This window comes from Rhincodon typus, chromosome 16, assembly GCF_021869965.1.
Source record: "Rhincodon typus isolate 14 chromosome 16, sRhiTyp1.1, whole genome shotgun sequence".
Lineage (NCBI taxonomy): Eukaryota > Metazoa > Chordata > Chondrichthyes > Orectolobiformes > Rhincodontidae > Rhincodon > Rhincodon typus.
The window spans coordinates 5,738,028-5,758,464 of record NC_063347.1 but is presented as its reverse complement, the minus strand read 5'-3'; the positions used below and the strand labels follow the sequence as shown (position 1 = coordinate 5,758,464).

General features: G+C 46.3%; 1 protein-coding gene across 1 annotated transcript in view; it reads right to left on the bottom strand.

The window, feature by feature from the left end:
- The window catches only part of LOC109922963 (plexin-A1-like), a 545,204-nt gene that overhangs the window by 68,790 nt on the left and 455,977 nt on the right, over positions 1–20,437 (bottom strand). Inside the window, exons 16-19 of the mRNA XM_048606674.1 lie at positions 18,360–18,530; positions 11,245–11,338; positions 9,553–9,792; positions 7,741–7,884 (exon numbers count right to left, since the gene is read on the bottom strand). Of these exons, the coding sequence (XP_048462631.1) occupies positions 7,741–7,884; positions 9,553–9,792; positions 11,245–11,338; positions 18,360–18,530 (649 nt within the window). The remainder of the gene's footprint in view (positions 1–7,740; positions 7,885–9,552; positions 9,793–11,244; positions 11,339–18,359; positions 18,531–20,437) is intronic.

Sequence of the window (20,437 nt, the reverse complement as noted above, 5' to 3'; positions counted from 1 at the left end):
CTCCATTCCCATCTCCCCCATAGACAGCGATCTGAGGTGATAGTCTCTATTCCCATCTCCCTCACAGACAGCGATCTGAGGTCATTGCCACAGAAATGTCTACTGCACATTCTCCTGCATCTTTGGTCCGCGGCCTTCAATTATCTCAAAATGCTTCACAGCAGCATCTTAGCGCAAAATGTAACACTGAGGCACATGGGAAATACTGGAAATTACCCCAGAGGGCCAGCCTAACGCCTCTGGGACACAGGTTCAAGTCCAACAAGGACAGGTTGGAATTTGAAGTGTAATTCATAAAATACATCTGGAATTAGCAGCTGGTCTGATAGCTACAAAGAAGCTACCATCTATTCATAGAATGTTAGAATCATTGAACATAGAATCCCTACAGTGTGGAAGCAGGCCATTCGGTTCATCCAGTTCACACCCTCCCTCTGAAGAGCAACCCCCCAGACCCATCCCCCTACCCTATCCATGTAACCCCACATCTCCCGTGGCTAATCCACCTAGCCTGCACATCTTTGGACTGTGGGAGGAAATCTGTCAAGAGGTAAAGGTGGTTGGTTTCTTCCTCAACAGTACATCGGTGAACAGATTGGATATTTACAATAACTTGATGGCATCACATTCACTTTTACTGACACCAGATTTTCATCCCTAGTTTTTTGGATTCTGTGCCCCTAGAGTAGTTAGTAATCGACGTCACTATCGTCACTGTGGTTTAGGGCTGGTTTGATGCGAACATGTTTGTGTTGGCGTTCAGCCATGTTTGAACTGCTCACCAAACTTGTTAGGTCCCCACTCCCCGCCACCCCCCACCTCCACCACGAGCAAAGACAGGAAAGATAATGATCACATGAATTCCAACCATCATGGCCAAACCAAGCCTGTCCTGGCCAACAGGAAGCCATCCGATTCTCCATTCCCATCTCCACGTTCCAGCTGTTTGTTCACAACCTGAGAGGTTACACCACTTCCAAGTGCCTATCTGAGTCCTTCCGAAATATGATGAGGGTTTCACCAGCCATTCCTGGCCCTGACTTCCACGTCCTTTGAGGGTAGCTGGTCAGCTCGGAGATTAATCCAAAAACGGTCACGAAACCAGGCCAAAGGTCCTTCCCTGACTGAAGGCTTCATTGAGCAGTTTGGCTAAGGACCAAGAATGAGTTTCACAACACATGACATGATGGATGGATGCAGAGTGGGGAGGAAGAGAAAGACAGCAGTGCAGTGGCTGTGTCAGCGGAAGAGTATTCCAGAGGCTTAGGTAAATACCTTGAGGAAACTGGTTGAATTCCCACCACTGCAGCCAGTAGAATTTCAATTTAATGAACAAAATCTGGAATTGAAAGCTAGCCTCAGTAATGGTGACCATGATTCTCTCATCGACTGTCGTAAAATCTCATCTGGTTCACTAAGGAAGGAAATCAGCTGTCCTCACTTGGTCTGGTCTACATGTGACTTCAGACCCACATCAACTTGGTTGACTTTTAACTGCCCTCTGAAAATGGCTGAGCAAGTTACTCGGGTCAAGGGCGTTTTGGGGCCAGTGATAAAACATGCGGACTTTACATCCCATGCATAAATAAAGGAAGGCTAGTTCCTTTGTGGCATTTCCCTGATAGATGGAATTCACATTCATGCTTCATCCAGCCCCTGACGAGAAACTCCTGACTTCTTCCCCAGTTAAAGGGCAGAAACAGAGAAATGTAGAAGATCGGAGCAGGCGGAGGCCACTTTCAGCCTGCTCTGCCATTCAATATGACGGCTGACCGTTCAGCTCAGTGCCCTGTTCCCGATTTCACCCCATTCCTTTAGCCCTGAGAACTATATCCATCTCCTTCTTGAAAACATTCAATGTTTTGCCCTCAACCACTTTCTGTAGCAGAGAATTCCGCAGGCTCACCACTCTCTTTGGTGAAGACGTTTCTCCCCATTTCAATCCTAAATGGCCCCTTATCCTTCAGACCTTAACCCCTGGTTCTGGATTCCTCCTTCATCAGGAACATCCTTCCCATGTTTACCCTGTCTGGTCCTGTCAGAATTTTATAGCTGTTTGCGAGACACTCCACCCCCCTCATTCTTCTAAATTCCAGTGAATACATTCCTAACCGATTCAGTCTCTCTTCATACATCAGTCCTGTCATCCAGGGACCAACCTGCTCTTTGCTATTTTACTGGTCATGTTACTCATGTTATGGTAAAGTTGTTTGAAAGAGCTGCCATCTTAACTTGCTGCTGAAATGTTGCCAGACCGGATTATTACTGTTCCGTTAGCTTCCACCATCATATTAAATGCTTGCTGCCTCATCCTTCCCTCTCTTACAACTGTCAAGAGTCACTCAAGACACAGTAAGGGGCAGCAAACTCTACTTTAATGAAACAGAGCCAACTGGTCAACAACCTTGCGTCATGATGGATCCTTCAACCAAGCCAGTCACTACCCAACCCACTTAAACCTACACGAGAGGGGAAAATAAAGAGTTTACATTTGTGTAACACCGGTCACAACCTTAGGATGTAACCAAAGGCTTTAGGGACCAATGGAGAACGTACAGGAAAATGCAGCAACTGACTGGTGCATAGCAAGTTCCCACAGAAGAGTGAGTTGAAAATGAGCATTGATGATCTGCTCGCAGCAATGTTCAGGGATAAACAGCCACCCGAACGACTGGTGAAATGGTGAACACTGAAGGTTTTTGACCCATGCACCAATCAGAACAGGGTTTGAGGCAGTGTCTCATTCTCAGTCACGTGATAGGACCCCTTTGCTGATCTAGTCAGGGTCAGGGCAATGATCTCGAAGATGAACATAAGAACTAGGTGCAGGAGTAGGCCATTCAGCCCCTCGAGCCTGCTCCACCATCCAATACAATCCTGATTGATCGCCATAAGACATAGGAGCAGAAATTAGGCCATTCGGCCCATCGAGTCTGCTCTGCCATTCAATCATGGCTGATAAGTTCCTCAAACCCATTCTCCCACTTTCTCCCCGTAACCCTTGATCCCCTTGATAATCTCACTTTGGTCCCAACTCCTTTCCTGCCCGCTTTCCATAACTTTTCAACCCATTACTTATTAAAATCTGCCTACCTCCTCCTTACTATTCCTCATTACCCCAGCATCCACTGCACTCTAGGGGAGTGAATTCCACAGATTCATGACCCTTTCAGAGAGGTAATTCCTCCCCATCTCTGTTTGAAATCTGCCACCCCTTATCCTAAAACTGTGACCTCGCGTTCTAGATTGTCCCACATGAGGAAACATCCTCTCTGCATCACAGGCTTAACACTGCGCCATTCTGCTGAAGGATCTCGGGCATGTAATGTTGGCCTGGACTCACCCCTCCCCAGGCTATTGTGGATCCAGCCTCCCAGTCGCAGATCAGGTAGTGCCCTGCAACCCAACCCCGCTCCCATCACTTTGGGGTTGGAGGACGGGAGAGGGGTGGGGGTTGTGGGGGGAGGAGGGGGGCAGGTTTACCTGGCCGGGTCAACACACTGATGAGGCCGCCATCAAACCTCCACCCTACCACTCCCAAGGTCCCTGAAGTCCCAAGCTCCGAGAGCTGAACAGCTGTGAATACAAACCCCTTAATGTCTCAAAGAAAGAAAACACATCATTGAAAATACATCAGATTAAAATCTGTCTATTTCAGCGTCAAATACACTTGGTGATCCAGCCTTGAATACTCTCTTTGGTAAAGAATTCCACAATTATTTCATAAATACATTCTTTCTTCTTGAGAGTGGTGTAGGGAGATTGAGGTTTACTCTAAAAGCAGGAGGATTACACATTATTGAGCAGGGACATGTCTTCAGTATAAACGCATTGGTAACCATGGTTCTGGGAGAAACTAGAGGGAGCAACGATATGGTGGATTCTTTGGGGGGCCAGGGGCGGGCACACTCTTTGTGGTTCTTCATCCTCCCCTGAGATGTTGCCAATGTTTGTTGTCCATCCCCAATTTGTCTTGATCATTGCAGTTGAGCTACACATCTGGAGTCAAATACAGGCCAGATCTCCTTCAAAAGGCCATGGGTGAAGCAGATTGGCTTTGACAATAATCAGTGGCGCTCACTGCTACAAGTATTATGTTCCAGATTTACTAATGAAATTCAATTCAATAGTTGCTGTGGTGGCACTTAAACCCATGTCCCTGGAGCAGTAGATAGTAGGAACTGCAGATGCTGGAGAATCTGAGATAACAAGGTGTAGAGCTGGATGAACACAGCAGGCCAAGCAGCATCAGAGGGGCAGGAGAGTCAACATTTTGGGTTTACAGCCTTCATCAGGACTGCTATAATTATCGTTATAATCCCCTAAACTGGTCACATCATCTCAACCAGAAATGGCCATGTGCAGGATGTACATAACAAGGCAGAGTGAGATGAAGTCGGCCACGCCATTGCATCCAATCCATATTCTGCCCAGAACATGTTGGCTTGGGGGCCAGAAGGAAGTCATTCAGCCCGAGTTCGGTCTGCCGTCCAACCAGATCATTGGTGATCGTCCCTTACTGATTAAAGTCCATCTATTTCAGCTTCAAGTATGATTGATGACCCAGCCTTGTATACCCTCTTTGGTGAAGAATTCCACAGATTTATTACCCTCTGAGAGAAAAAAAATCCTCCTTATCTCTAACCACTGAGCCACCGTGTCACTCTAAAAAGGTGATGTCCTCTGGTCCTACACTCTCCCACAAGGGGAAGCAACCTCTCCACACCTACTCCGTCATGTCCCTAAGGGACAAGGTCTTCTTTCATCCTTCAACCTTCCAACACGTACAGGTCCAATCTACTCAACCTTCATAAGACAGTCCCCTCCATACCCAGTATCTTGCGAGTGAACCTTCTATGTCAGTATATCATTCCTTAGCTAAGGAGCCCCTAGCTGTTTGCAGCTGCTCAAGGCAATGGCCCAGTGGTATTATTAGTGGACCCGGAAAACGTTCTGGGGACCTGGGTTCGAATCCCGCCATGGCAGATGGTGGAATTTGAATTCAATAAAAATATCTGGAATTAAGAATCTAATGATGACTATGAATCCATTATTGATTGCTGGGGGGAAAACCCATCTGGTTCACTAATGTCCTTTAGGGAAGGAAACTGTCATCCTTACCTGGTCTGGCCTACATGTGACTCCAGACCCACAGCAATGTGGTTGACTCTGAACTGCCCTCAAGTCAATTAAGGGATGGACAATAAATGCTGGCCATCCAGCGATGTCCACATTCCCTTAATGAATAAAGTATTCCAGCTGTGGTCTGACTAGTGCCTTGCACAGTTCAAGAAGGCAGCTCACCCCCACCTTCTCAAGGGGGCAACTAGGGATGGGCAATAAATGCTGGACCAACCAGCAACGCCCACATCCCACAAGAGAATAAGAAAATATACTGAATTAAAAGAATGGTCTCTCCCTCTCTCTCTCTCCTATTTATCCTGGCAGCTGCTCCCACTCCATCATTGCCCCCAGTGCATTTCCCAAAGAAAATTTGTTTAGAAAGAACAGTCCGCTCTGGCTGGCTCTGGGAAAGCCTCCTATCAGCACTTAGCGAGGGCAGCACAAAGTAATTTTAAATCTTCTTTGCAACTAGATCAGACCGATGGATTTCTGTGAGGCTTACTGTTGTGTTTTATGCCTTTAAATCCATCTGAGATTTTGCCGGCTCAGTGTAAGCGAGAGAGGCATAATTAAAATTAAGCCTTCAGAATGTATACTTACGTTCGAAGTGAAAGAAGGGTTTCGCTCTGTTACTTGCTCTGACTCATTTTAAAATTCAATCTTCACCAGGGGTGTGGCAGAAAAGACAAATGGATCTTTTGTCGGAAAGTATAAGCTGCACAGTCAGTGCAAGGAGACAGCAGGAGGGTAGGATTTTCCAGAGATAGTAGGAACTGCAGATGCTGGAGAATCCGAGACAACAAGGTGCAGAGCTGGATGAGCACAGCAGGCCAAGCAGCATCATAGGAGCAGAAAGGCTGACGTTTCGGGCCTAGACCCTTCATCAGAAAATGGTAGGGTAGGATTTTCCATTCGTTTTGTGTTGGTGAGCACTGAGCACAGCAATCGATTTTGTCAGTGTTCCTTCTGTCTGTGAGGTGCGGGTCAGGTCGGCATTTGCTGCCCGACCACGGTTGTTCCTGAGAGGGTGGGTGACAGGGTTCCTGCTTGTCGTTTCTATGAGGTGAAGGAGTTTCTTGCTGTCAACAGTCCTCAAAGGTTTTGCAGCGAGTTCGGGTTGATTTCATGTTCCATTTCCTCTGAAATGAAGGCCAACGTCTCACTAGCCCTCCCTATTATACGCTAATCTTGGATGCTCGTTTTTTTTAAATCAGGTAACGCTCTGGTTATAATGAGGCCTACAGCACAGAAGAAAGGCACTTCAGCCCATCGAATCTATGCTGGTCAAAAGTAACCACTTCACTATTCTACTCCATTCTCCAGCTCATGGCCCATTACCTTGGCTTCGCAAGTGCACATCTAACTACTTCCTAAATATTCTGAGGGTTTCTGCCTCTCCCACCCTTACATGCAGTGAGTCCCAGATTCCCAGCATCACTACTCAAATTAAATTAATTAATAACTTCAGTTTGAAGGAAACCTCATCTTGGTAACAGTGACAATGAAACTATTGGACCGTTGTAAAAATCCATCTGATTCACTAATGCTCTTTAAGGAAGAAAATCCGTTGAGCTTACTTGGTCCAGTCTACACAGGACCCCAGGCACACAGCAACGTTGAATCATAGAAACCCCTACAGTGCAGCAAGGGGCCATTTGGCCCATTGGGAATGCACCGACCCTCCAAAGAATATCTCACACAGGCCCATCCAATCCCTGTAATCCCACAGGGGGTTTCTACCCTGGCTAACCCACTTAGCCTGCACATCTCTGCACACTACAGGGCAAGGGGAGGTGATGGCCCAGTGGCATTATCACTCGATTATTAAACCAGAGACTCATGTAACATTCTGGGAACCTGGGTTCAAATCCCTGCATTGCAGATGGTGGAATTTGAATTCAATAAAAACAAAACTGGAATTAAGAGTCTGATGATGACCATGAATCACTTATTGGGAGAAGAAACTCATCTGGTTCACTAATGTCCTTTAGGGAAGGAAACTGCCATCCTTAACTGGTCTGGCCTACATGTGACTCCAGACCCACAGCAATTAGGGATGGGCAATAAATGCTGCCTGGCCAATGATACTCTCATCCCATGAATGCATTAAAAAAAAAAAAATTTAGCATGGCCAATCCACCCTAACCCACACACCTTTGGACTGTGGGAGGAAACCAGAGCACCCAGAAGAAACCCACACAGAATGTGCAAACTCCACACAGACAGTTAGAACATAGAACAGTACAGGCCCTTATGGCCCACGATGTTGTGCCGACCTATTATCCTACTAAGATCAAACTACCCTGCATCTCACTATCCTCCATGTGCCTATCCAAGAGTCACTTAAAAGTCTCTAAAGTATCTGACTCTGCCTGAGGGTGGAATTGAACCCAGATCCCTGGCACTGTGAGGCAGCCGTGCTAACCACTGATCCACTGTGCTGCCCATGGCTGGCCACCCTCTGATAAAGGGTTAGCAATACATTGAGTTTAAACTTTATTCTCTGAAGAAGAACAGTGTGCAGGGGAGAAGGCAGCTGCCACGATACTCAGAGATTTAGAGACAGGGCACGAGTGCAATGGGCTGAATGGTCTCTTGCTAGGCACACACACTCACCGTAACCTTGTGCTCGCCGGTCAGGTTGGGCGGTTCACACAGGAGCTGGGTCTCCGAGACAGTCAATGCACAAGGGTTGTCCCCGATTAACACTGTGTAGTTCAGCTTGACGTTGCCAGGGGCGTTGGGAATCAAGTTCCTCCCCTATAAAAACAGACAAGGACCAAATAGGTTTCCAGCCAACACAGGACTGCCTAGGCATCGAAATGTGTCACAGCGCCATTTTATTTTTCCGAAGGCAGGCCATGGAAACGTAGAGAAGAGAAAAAAAACTTTGCTGTCGGGAAGTAGACCATTTGGCCCATCGCGTTGATGCTGGTGTCAGACCCTGTGAAAGAGGCTCAGAGGCGAGGCTGAGTGATGGTGTTGGAGATGGTAAGAGCTACCAGTGAGAGGTGCTCAGTCGGGGAGGGGCGAATTGAGAGGGTGGGGGCAGATCGAGGGCCGGGAGAGTGAAAGGGGCCAAGGAGAGGTGGGAGGAGGTGGGGAGGCGTGGGAGGAAGGGCAAAGGGAAGGAAGATTGGGAAGGGGAAGGGGAGGGAGATAGAGGGTGAGAGTGAGGATGAATAATATCTTTTCACTTGGTGAGTTGTGAGGGTCTATAATGCGCTGCCTGGAAATGTGGTGGAGCAGGTCAAATTGAGACATTCAATGGAATGATTATTGGGATGGAAATGGTGTGCTCGGGGAGATGGCAAGAGATTGGTGCTGGGTAACATTGCTCGTTTGAAGACCCAGTGCAAGCATTGGGGGCTGAATGGCCTCCTGCTGCCCCATAACAATTCTGTGATTCTGCGAGGTTTAGGGAAAGTGGGAGGGTGGAGAGATGGGGAGGGGGGGAGGTGAAGTTCAAGGGGATGGGGAGGGTGAGGAGAAAGAGGAGGTGAGTGAGTGACGGTGAGAGAGGGGTAACAGTGGAGGTATATAGAACAGGCAGAGGTGTGGTAAAACCCATTACTGGAAATTCTCCCTGCTCTGCACCGCTCAAACTTGTTCAAATAGAATACACACTTTGGTGAGGTCAGTGCCCTTGTACTCATACCCTTCGAGAGAGACGAGGTAAGAATCCTTGAGGTGTGCAGCCAAGCGGTGAACGCTCAAATCCTCACTCATGCACTTACACACTTATCTACAGGCAGACATACAGGTATTGCCTGCACAAACATTCACACACACTTCACACACACACACACTCACACACACACTCACACACTCACACACACAGACATGTACACATGCACACACACACAGACACACACACATAGACACACACACAAACACATGCATTCTCACACACACCCAGACATACACACACTCTCTCTCACACACACACGCATACATGTGCACACACATGCACATACACATTCTCACACACACACAAACATGCACACATGCACACTTTCACGTGCACACACTCTTTCTCACACACATACACTTTCACACACACACACTCTCTCACACGCACACATTTGCACACACACACATAGGCGCATACACACATGCACACATTCATGTACACACACATTCACAGACACAGAGACACACATTCACACACACACTAGTGACATGCAGCTGTGCTCAAAAACACAATCACACTCACATTGTTTGACAATCGGAACAAATGCAGCTGTAACATTAAACAGAAGGAAACCAGAGTAAACGAGAAACAGAGAGAAAAGGGGATTTGTATTTGACCTGAGCAAGAGCTCAGCCTTGACATCACATGGCCTTCCCCATTCAGAGACACAGGGAGGGGTCATCAGCCACAAGGAGGGAGAGGGGCAGCCAGACCTGACTGTACTGAGTTCTCACCTTCAGTATAACCGGGGAGCTGGGCTTGAGCTCGACAATCCCGGATGGACTCAGCAGCTCAAAGACTGGGTCCGGGTAGTAAGTGAATCCTGTCCCGTTGATGATGAGCACTGACTGGACATTGTCCATGACAAAACCAATCTCATCTGGCTGAGCTGGACTTTCCAGGGAAGTTCGTCCACTGTTTGCGATGGATGGAGCCTTGCAGACCATGGCAGTGTCATTTAATACTTTGCATTCCTGTAGGAGGTACACAGTTTCTCTTATAAGTTAACAAGGACGCGCACTTAGCTGCAAGACAGTAAAAATCACTAGGAATCATTGTTAAGCTCTGTTTCACACCGAAGAAGGCTAAGAGGTGACTTAATAGAGACATACAAGATGATCAGAGGATTAGATAGGGTGGACAGTGGGAGCCTTTTTCCTCGAATGGTGATGGCTAGCACGAGGGGACATAGCTTTAAATTGAGGGGTGATAGATATAGGACAGATGTCAGAGGTAGGTTCTTTACTCAGAGAGTAGTAAGGGCGTGGAATGCCCTGCCTGCAAAAATAGTAGACTCGCCCACTTTAAGGGCATTTAAATGGTCATTGGATAAACATATGGATGATAATGGAATAGTGTAGGTTAGATGGGCTTCAGATTGGTTTCACAGGTCGGCGCAATATGGAAGGGCCTGTACTGCGCTGTAATGTTCTATGTTCTATGTTCTATGAACCATAAAAGATGAAATGAGGGAAAACAGCAGCAATGCACCGTTCAACCCGAGTATGTTCCATCCCTCAATTTGATTCTGGTCAATCCACTCACCCACCCAAGTTCTGTAATTATTAATATACTTGCACACTAAATATCTGTCAAGGCACCAAAATGTTTCATTTTCAATTAACCACAAATCAGGCCACTTCTTTTGGAAGGGGATAAGGGAAAAGAGTGAGAGAGGGTGGACTGATGGTAACATCAATAGACTTGATATCTAGAGACACAAACGGAGGTGGGGGCTAATAGTTCAAAACCCAGTGGCTGGAATTTAAATTCAACATAGAAACATAGAAAATAGGTACAGGAGTAGGCCATTCGGCCCTTCGAGCCTGCACCACCATTTAGTATGGTCATGGCTGATCATGCAATCTCCGTAACCCATACCCACTTTCTCTCCATACCCCTTGATTCTCTTAGCCCCAAGGGCCATGTCCAGCTCTTTCTTGAATGTATCTAATGAACTGGCCCCAACAGCTTCCTATGGGAGAGAATTCCACAGGTTCACAACTCTCTGGGTGAAGAAATTCTTCCTCATCTCAGTCCTGAATGGCTTACCCCTTATTCTTAGGCAGTGACCCCTAGTTCTGGACTTCCCCAACATCGGGAACATTTTTCCTGCATCTAGCCTGTCCAGTCCCATCAGGATTTTATATGTTTCTAGAGATCCCCCACCCTGACCCCAATTCTTCTAAATTCCAGCGAGTACAGTGGCCTAATCTTGTTTGTAAGCTTGTTTCTCTCTAGATAGATGTGCCCTGACCAGTTGGTTATTACCACCCATTTCTGATTTCCGGAGCCGAAGTAAAATCAACATTGGCCAATGGGAAATAAATCTCCCCACATTCCTATACACAGACGCTCACACCTCCATCTGCATCTCAAGACTCAGGAATTGCATATGGCTAAAGATCGAACATTGGGGTACTTACATTTGTAGACTGCACGCTGCTATATTTGGCTCGGATCTTTGGCTCTTGTATGGTGGCGAGGTTGGTCCCAGTCACAATAAGTGGTGTTCCCCCACTTCGTTTCCACACAGGAACCGAGACACAGAGAGAGAGAGAGAGAGAGAGAGAACGATACGGGACAAATTAGCACACGGTTCAGAAATGTATTCAGCGTACCCTATTTTCCAAGGATCTGTATTCCTCTGCTCCCTGCCCATTCATGTATCTGTCTAGATACATCTTAAATTATGCTATCGTGCCCGCCTCTACCACCTCCACTGGCAACACGTTCCAGGCACCCACCACCCTCTGCGTAAAGAACTTTCCACACATATCTCCCTTAAACTTTTCCCCTCTCACCTTGAAATCGTGACCCCTAGTAATTGAGTCCCCCACTCTGGGAAAAAGCTTCTTGCTATCCACCCTGTCTATTCCTCTCATGATTTTGTAGACCTCAATCAGGTCCCCCCTCAACCTCTGTCTTTCTAATGTAAATAATCCTAATCTACTCAACCTCTCTTCATAGCTAGCACCCTCCATACCAGGCAACATCCTGGTGAACCTCCTCTGCACCATCTCCAAAGCATCCACATCCTTTTGGTAATGTGGCGACCAGAACTGTATGCAGTATTCCAAATCCAATACCCATTCTTTGAAGTCTCCATCTCCCCTCATCCCTCCACGATAATGTCCCATTTCTGTTCTGAAGGTATGCCATTTCACCCAGTTCTGCTTATCCTCCAGTATCTCACACCAGAGGCCATTCCTCTCAATCCCACCGGTGCTCTGCCAAGGCTCAGTTGGGTCAGCAGGTCACGAGGTCAAGTTCCATTCCAGACACTTATCCATATCCAGCTCCACACTGCAGGAAGTGTCACAGTGCCAGAAATGCCGGAATTCAGATGGCAGACAAAATGGAGGCCCTGAGGTAGGTGTTTGGGCATGATGGGCAGAGAAGCAGAGGAGTTCTGCCCTGTTTGGGGCATGGCACAGTTTGATTAATTGTGGAAACATGGGTGATTTAAGGAGCAAGGGATAATCTGTGAAAAAGACCGTGGGATTTGGTGGTGAGGAGAACAAAAAGCCTTTTGGCTATATCAGATAACATTTTCGGATATATTTTAAGAAGGGCTGGTTTTTGATGAGCTCTTGTGGCATGGTGGTAATGTCCTTACATCTGAGCTGGGGATCTAGGTTCAAGTCTCACCTGCTCCACAGAGGTGTATAATAAGACCAGGTTGATTAGAAGATATCAAGGGCTGGTTTTCCCCAGTCAAAGATGTTGGCAAAGAAGGAGAGAGGCCAGACAGGAGTTTGTGTTGAATAATGAAATGCAAATAGACTGACTCTGGCTTCCTACTTCGGTAGATGGATCCCTGGCACTGTAACGCTAATTTGGAACTATACAGCTGTTCCTTCAGTGTCACCAAGTCATAATCTTGGAATTCCCTCCCTAACAGCATTGTGGATGTCCCTACAACAAATGGACGACAGGAGTTCCAGAAGGGAGTTCACACCACCTTCTCGAGGGTAACTAGGGATGGACAATAAACGCTAGCCTAGCCAGCGACGCCTGAGAATGGATACATTTAAGTGAGAGTGACAGAAGAGATAAGCTCACACCTTAATTGGAAACATAATGCTCCATCTGTGCATTCTCCAGAGCATTCTTCTTCAGAGAGCTCTTCATGTCAGACTCCCAATTCACAAAACAAAGGAAGAAGGGTCAACTGAGGCTGCGCAGTAGACCAGTAGTCCAAAACCAGAGGGCACTGGTTTAAGATGAGAGGGGAAAGACTTAAAAGGACCTAAGGGGCAACATTTTCATGCAGGGGGTGGTGTGTGTATGGAACAAGGTGCCAGAGGAAGTGGTGAAGGCTGGTACAATAACAACATTTAAAAGGCATCTGGACGGGTACATGAGTAGAAAGGGTTTAGAGAGATAGGGACCAAATGCTGGCAAATGGGACTAGATTAACTTAGGATATCTGGTCAGCTTGGACGATTTGGACCGAAGGGTCTGTTTCCATGCTGTACAACTCTATGACTTTGTGACTCCATTTGGAGTGGTTACTTCATCCCCATTGCGAATCAATTTCAGTTCGTCCCAAAGTCATCTAACAAAATATCCCAAGCACAGAAACAACGCATTCAGTACAAGAAGTCCATAATGTCATAGCTCTAATGAGTTTTCATCCCACCCCACCTAATTCCATTAACAGATCCTTTTATTTACAAGAATGATTCCAGGGATCAGAAACCTCTGTTATGAGGATAGATTGGAGGAGTTAAGACTGTTTTCCTTGGAGGGAAGAAGGCTGAGAGGAGACTTGAGACAAGTTTTGAAACTCCAGGGCTGGACAGAGTGGATATGGAAAAACTATTCATGTTTGTAAAAGGATCAAAGACCAGCGGGCACAGGTTTCAAGTGATTTGCAAAAGGAGCAAAAGTGAGGTTGAAATTATTTTTTCACAAGTGGCACTAGGTATGGATGATCATTTGAAGAGTAGGTACAGGAATGATGGGTTGAATGGCCGTCTTTTGTGCAGCAGCACTTCAGTGATTCTCCCATATTTGCTTATCAAGTTTCCCCATATACGCGTCTATGTTATTAGCTTCAATCTTTCAATGGGGCAGAGAGTTGCACATTCTAAACATTCTTCAGGAAGTTCTCCTGAAATTCCCCATTGACTGATGAATATGTTTATATCGGATATGAGTATGAGTGATGTCTGCCTTTGAAAATGAAAGTTATACAGCCCCATTGGGTATAAAAAAACCAGAGGGGTAGGATTAGTTTGGTTGGCTCTTTCAGAAAGTAACATGTGCACGGTCACCAAACGGTCTCCTTTCCCACGCAACAAAATCTAGTAACTTGAAAAGAGAAGTGACTGTGGAACCACTGCCCCTTGACATTCAAGGGCATTGCCATCACTGAATCCCCCACCATCAACATCCTGGGGGGAGGGGCTATCATTGACCGGAAACTGAACTTGACTGGCCATATCAATACAAGACCAAGTCAGAGGCTGGGAATCCTGCAGTGAGCAACTCACCTCCTGACTCCCAAAAGCCTGTCCACAATCTACAAGGCACAAGTCAGGAGTGGGATGGAATACTCCCCACTTGCCCTGAATGAGTGCAGCCCCAACAACACTCAAGAAGCTCAACACCATCCAGGGCAAAGCAGCCCACTTGATTCTACCCCAGTCACCACCTTCAATAATTACTCCTTCCACCACTGACACAAAGTGGAACCATTTACACGATGCACTAAAGGAACTCATCAAGGCTTCTCAGACTGCACTTTCCTAGCCAGTGATCTTGTCGTTGGCAGCAGATACATGAGAACACCTCCACCTGCAATATCCCCTCCAAGCTATTTGCAATCCTGACTTGGAAATATATCGCTGTTCCTTCAATGTTGCTGGGTCAGAATTCTGGAACTCTATCTCAGCAGTACCGTGGGTGCACTTACATTGCAGAGACAACAGCGGTTCAAGAAGGTAGCTCACCACCAACTTCTCCAGGGCAATTAGCAATGGCCAATAAATGCTGCCAATGCCATTGGTACTCACATCCCAAGAATGAAAAAAGAACTTTGAAAGTGCAGACTTTTCAGAAAATGGGGCACTTAATCTTTAAAAAGGTGCAATCTATCCTGCTCAGCTGGATATAAGCAAAACAAATTAATAATGCACAATACGAGACTGAAAAAGGCAGCTAACAAAAGCCGACATTCACTCTGTTCTTTTGTGCAGGGATTCTCAGAGTGCATCATTAACTCATGAATAATTTCCTAATTCTACTGACAGTTTCCTCTTCTCAAATTAACACAACATGACAGCGCCGAAATTCAGGACTCTGCTCGGGTGGTCTGGCAGCTTAACATTGCATGAGAATGCCATCCCTGATAATTGCCCACTTTTTCAATGTTTTGAAGGTTTCTTCCTCTACCAACCTTACAGGCAGTGAGTTCCAGACTCCCACCACCCTCTCCCCTTACCTTAAATCTATACCCCTGGTCATTGACACAAAAGCAGAACCAGATCACCGGTTCTGAAGAAGGGTCACTGGACCCAAAACGTTAACTCTGCTTTCTCTCTCCACAGACACAGCCAGACCTGTTGAGTTTTTCCATCAACTTCTGGTTTTATTTCTCATTTCCAGCATCTACAGTTCTTTTGGGTTCTCCCTGTCATCGGTCTTAGATTTGTAATCATTGGAGCTCAGAAGAATGTGAGGTGACCTTACTGAAACATGAAACTCTTCAAGGATCTGACAGGACAGACACTGAGAGGATATTTCCTCTTGTGGGAGAGTCTAGGACCAGAGGGCATTTCACAGCTGAATAAACTGGTTCTAATTTTGGGATTATGCCTACTTGTCCCAAAATCCTCCAATTCACTTAGAAAATTATGATGAAGAAGATAATCCACAGAGGAATGCATGGTGATGCTCTGTTCTACCAGTGTCTGGTGTGTAATTAAATCACACAGGTGAGCAGAGATGCCAAGCTTTCTCTCTAAACTTCTGCCGAAACGGACATGAATTAATAAGGTCAAAACTGAGACTGATACATTTTTGTTCAGTAATGGGGTCAAGGGTTACAAAAGTAAGGCAGGGAGATGAGGTTGAAATGCACTTCAGCCATGATCCAACTCAACATTGACAGCAAAGGCTTGAGAAATTGCCTCCCCACTGTTCCTACACTCCTTGACCACAGCTGCTGAAGTTCGGTAGTATCAGGCAAAGGCAGTGGAAGATCTGCTACAACTTTTCTCACTGTCTATTCACCTTCCCTTCTCTGTGCCTTGCTCCCCCGATTCTCGAAAGAGACAGGGATATCAGTCAACCTTCACATTCCTGACTGCTCCTTACTGGAAGGTCCACAGGTTAAGGCGACAGCTCCAAAATGAGATCAGAGTCTCCCTTTCCATCTCTCACCTTTCGGGCTTACCAGTTTGGTTAGAGTGGAGAATCTGGGACGGAGAACCTGCACCAGTTTGAGCTAATTCACAGCATCGGCAGACGGATGGCTTGTGCCAACCACCACCTGTCAACGGCATTGCCGTAAATGAATTCATCTCTATCGACTTTCTAGGGGCTTACCATTGACCAGAGGCTGAGCTGGGTCAGCCAGATACATACTGCCGCTACAAGAGCAGATAAGAGGATAGGCCGTGTGTAGCTCTCCAATTGCCTGAATGAGTGCAACTCCAACAATGTTCAAGGCACTCAACGCCATCCAGGATTTCTGTCACTGATAGAAATTTTCCAGGTCTCTCTGAACACAGGAATAGTCCCAGATGCCTGGAGGATTGCAAATGTGACACCATTGTTTAACAAAGGATAACCCAGGAAACTACAGACCTGTCAACTTGACATCAGTCTTGGGAATTCTGATGGAGGCCGTATACGGGATAAGGTAAATATACACTCAGAGAAAAATCAATTAATATTTGACAGTCAACATGGCTTTGTCAAGGGCAGGTTGTGTCTGACAACTTTAATTGAGTTTTTTGACAAGGTGACACAGGCAGTGGATGAGGGTAGTACTGTGGATGTTACACATTTGGACTTTCAGAAAGCATTTGATACAGTGCCAGATGGCAGGTTGGTTAGCAAGTTAGAAATGTTTGGGATTGATGGGTTCTTGGCAGCATGGATTGAAAGTTGGCTAAAAGATTGGAAACGGAGGGTAGGTATAGATAGGCCTTTCTCAGATTGGAGATGAGTTGAAAGTGGCGTTCCCCAGGGATCAGTGTTGGAACCCTTGCTTTTTCTGATTTATATAAATGATTTGGAGATGGGTGTTGAGGGCAAAATCTCTGAATTTGCAGATGATACTAAGCCAGGGAGAATAGTGACTTGTGAGGATGATGTTGAGCGACTTCAGAGGGACATTGACAAGTTGGCTGAATGGGCAGAGATCTGGCAGATGAATTTTAATGCAGAGAAATGTGAGGTAATGTAGGTTGGTAGAAGAAACACGGAGAGACAATACAGGCGCAGTGGTACAACTCTGAGGGGAGCACAGGAGCAGAGGGACCTTGGGATTCATGCCCATGATTCTCTGGGTGGGAATGAGTGATGTGAGGAAAAGGCAAAGAGGATTTAGTCAGGTTGTGTCAGTGGACAAGAACATGGCCAGGCAAATTGGAACAGTTGTGAAGAAGGTTTATAGGATCCTTGGGTTGATAAATAGAGACACAGAATATAAAAGCAACAAGGTGATACAACACCTCTAAAGATCATTGGCCCGGCCATATTTACAGTATTGTGTGGGTTTCCTCTGGGTGCTCCAGGTTCCTCCCACTGTCCAAAGATGTGCAGGTTAGATGGATTAGCTATTGGAAATTGTCCCATAAGTGTAAAGGCATGTGCAGGCTAGGTGGGTTAGCCATTGGGAAATTGCCCATGGTGTCCAGGGATTTGCAGGCTAGGTGGATTGGCCATGGAAAATGCAGGGTTACAGGGGCAAAGTAGAAGGCTGGGGTTGGGTGGCATGCTGTTTGGAGGGTTTGTGCAGACTCCATGGGTTGAGGTGCAGCCCCCACCTGCACTGTAGAGATTCTGGGCAATCATCATCTGGCTATTAACTTTGTTACTGGTGGAAACTCTCTCTTCCGATTTGCCCTGTTTAATGCCACCCCCTCAGGTTTGTTGAATGCAGGAAGGATGTTCTCTCGGACTGGGGTAGTCCAGAACCAGGGGTCATAGTCTAAGAATACAGTGTAAACCAGGTCGGAGAAATTTCTTCACCCAGACAGTGGCGAGCCTAGGGAATTCCCTACCACAGAAAGCAATGGAGGCCAAAACATTTCAAGAAGGAGATGGATACAGCACTTGGGGCTAAAGGGATCAAAGGATATGGGGGAAAAGCAGGAAGGGGGGACTGAGCTTGATGATCAGCCATGATCATATTGAATGATGGAGCAGGCTTGAGGGGCCGAATGGCCTGCTCCTGCTCCTATTTTTTATGTTTCTGTGTTTCTGTGAATTTGGACACCGAGGCACACATGTGCAGAGATGGAGAGAGTGAAGCGATCGCCAGTAGGTCATAAAAACTTCCTGATCCTCAAGAACAACTTACCTGGAAATGGTCCATTCAGGCTCAATCTTGGAGATGGTGGGATCATCTGTGTAGTTATACTGCACGCTGGGGTTTAAGAGCTCAGCTCTGTTAATGTGCACTCTGATGGAAGCTGGGCCTATTCCCTTTGTTGATGCGGCTGTGACGCAGACAATTTCCCCGGACGTTCTCCTGTAGACAGGGAGAGGCAAAGAACACTGTCAACTAAGGCCCAATGTGACAGGAGGAGAGTGAGTGTAATGGTGGGGCACAGGAACACACAACCCACAAGGGAGGCTGGTGGGACGGTGGGTGCTGTGTAATGTCTCTGGGTGAATATTCCAGGGCCCCCCAACTCATCTCCAGATAACACGAGTGAGAATCCCACCACAACAGAGAGTGAAATTCAAATTCAATAAAATCTGGGATTCAAAGCTGGCCTATTGGTGACCATATAACCTCGTGTTCGTTGTTGTAAAAACCCATCCGGTTCTCTGAGACAACAAGGTGCAGGGCTGGATGAACACAGCAGGCCAAGCAGCATCATAGGAGCAGAGAGGCTGATGTTTCGGGCCTAGACCCTTCATCACCTACTATCTCCCATCCGGTTCTCCAGTGTCTTTTAGGAAATCTGCTGTCCTTGCCTTGTTTGACCTACACGACCTGCAGCAAGGTGGTGGACTCGTAATTTCTCTCCGAGATGGTCTCACAAGCCATTCAGTTCAAGGGTAATTACAGACCAACAATAAATGCTGGTGTCTATCACACCTCAGGAACATCAATTAGATTTAGGCACAACAGTCCAGAAACTCAGTCAGATGTTCCAACTGGACGAATTTAGATTCCAATTTATGTTAAATCTAGAATAAAATGTTGGTCTCCTAGGAATAGGAGTAGGCTATTCAGCCCCTCGAACCTGTTCTGCCACTCATTGAGACCATAGCTGTGCTTTAACTCCATATACCTGTCTTTGGCCCACATCCCCTAATACCCTTGCTTCACAAAAATTTATCCATCTTAGATTTAGATTTACAACTGATTCGGCATTCACTGCCGTTGTGGAAGAGAGTTCAAAGCCCCTACCGCCTGTGATGACTGTAACGAGATCAGCCGGGTGGACCTCATAGAACACGAGTTCCCTGACTGGGGCTGTTATTCCAATCCAATCAGGGAGCCCTGGCTGACAGATTAAAAAGGGGTGTGTCAGAGATGCTGACACTCTGGGAGCTGACTCTGAATTAGGCCTTACTAAAGTGAAGGGCCGCTCATGCGTAAATAAAGGGTGACTCAGTGATGGGATACCGGTCTCTGAGGAGCTATTTCATCACCCTTTGAACATATAAGTTCTTCCTAACATCTCTCCTGAACAGTCTGGCCCTAATTCTCAGACTATGCCCGTAGTTCTTGCATCTCCAATCAGTACAAATAGTTTATCTTTATCTATTCTGTCTTTTCCTGTTAATATCTTGAAGACTTTGAGCAGGTCACCACTTAACCTTCTAAATTCTAGAGAAAAATCAGCCTAATTTACATAATCGCTCCTAAATATTTATCCCATTGATCTCATTCATACGAATGAAAATATCAAATTGTTATGAAACTCAGCTGATTCAGGAGTAGCCTCTCATGAGGGAAATTTGCCATCCTTACCTGGTCTGGTCCACATGTGACTCCAGACTCACAGCAAAGTGGGTGACCCTTAACGGCTCTCTGAGGTGGCACAGCTTCACCACAACCAGCTCAAGAGCAATTAGGAATAGGCAATAAATGGGCAAGGGTGTTGGCAGACTCCTTGGTAGATCCTCATGTTACGAAGGCAGGAAGCTAGAATTTTTTTGTAAAAAAATCATAAGGGGGGAAAAGTGCATGGTCCCTTTAAGAGGTGATGTGCATTTCTAAGCTTGGAGATTTAAACGAAAATGTGTCTGTAAGCAGCTGAAAGGAACAGACAGTTCTGAAATGGAAACATGTATCAATTGGCTGTGTGATTGGAAACCTTAGGCATGTTTTGATGTTTTGGCAACCAGCTGGAATCAGCCAATTAATTTAAACCAAGCACTTAGCAGTTGAAAGTCAATGGAATTTAAATCTGATGGTTT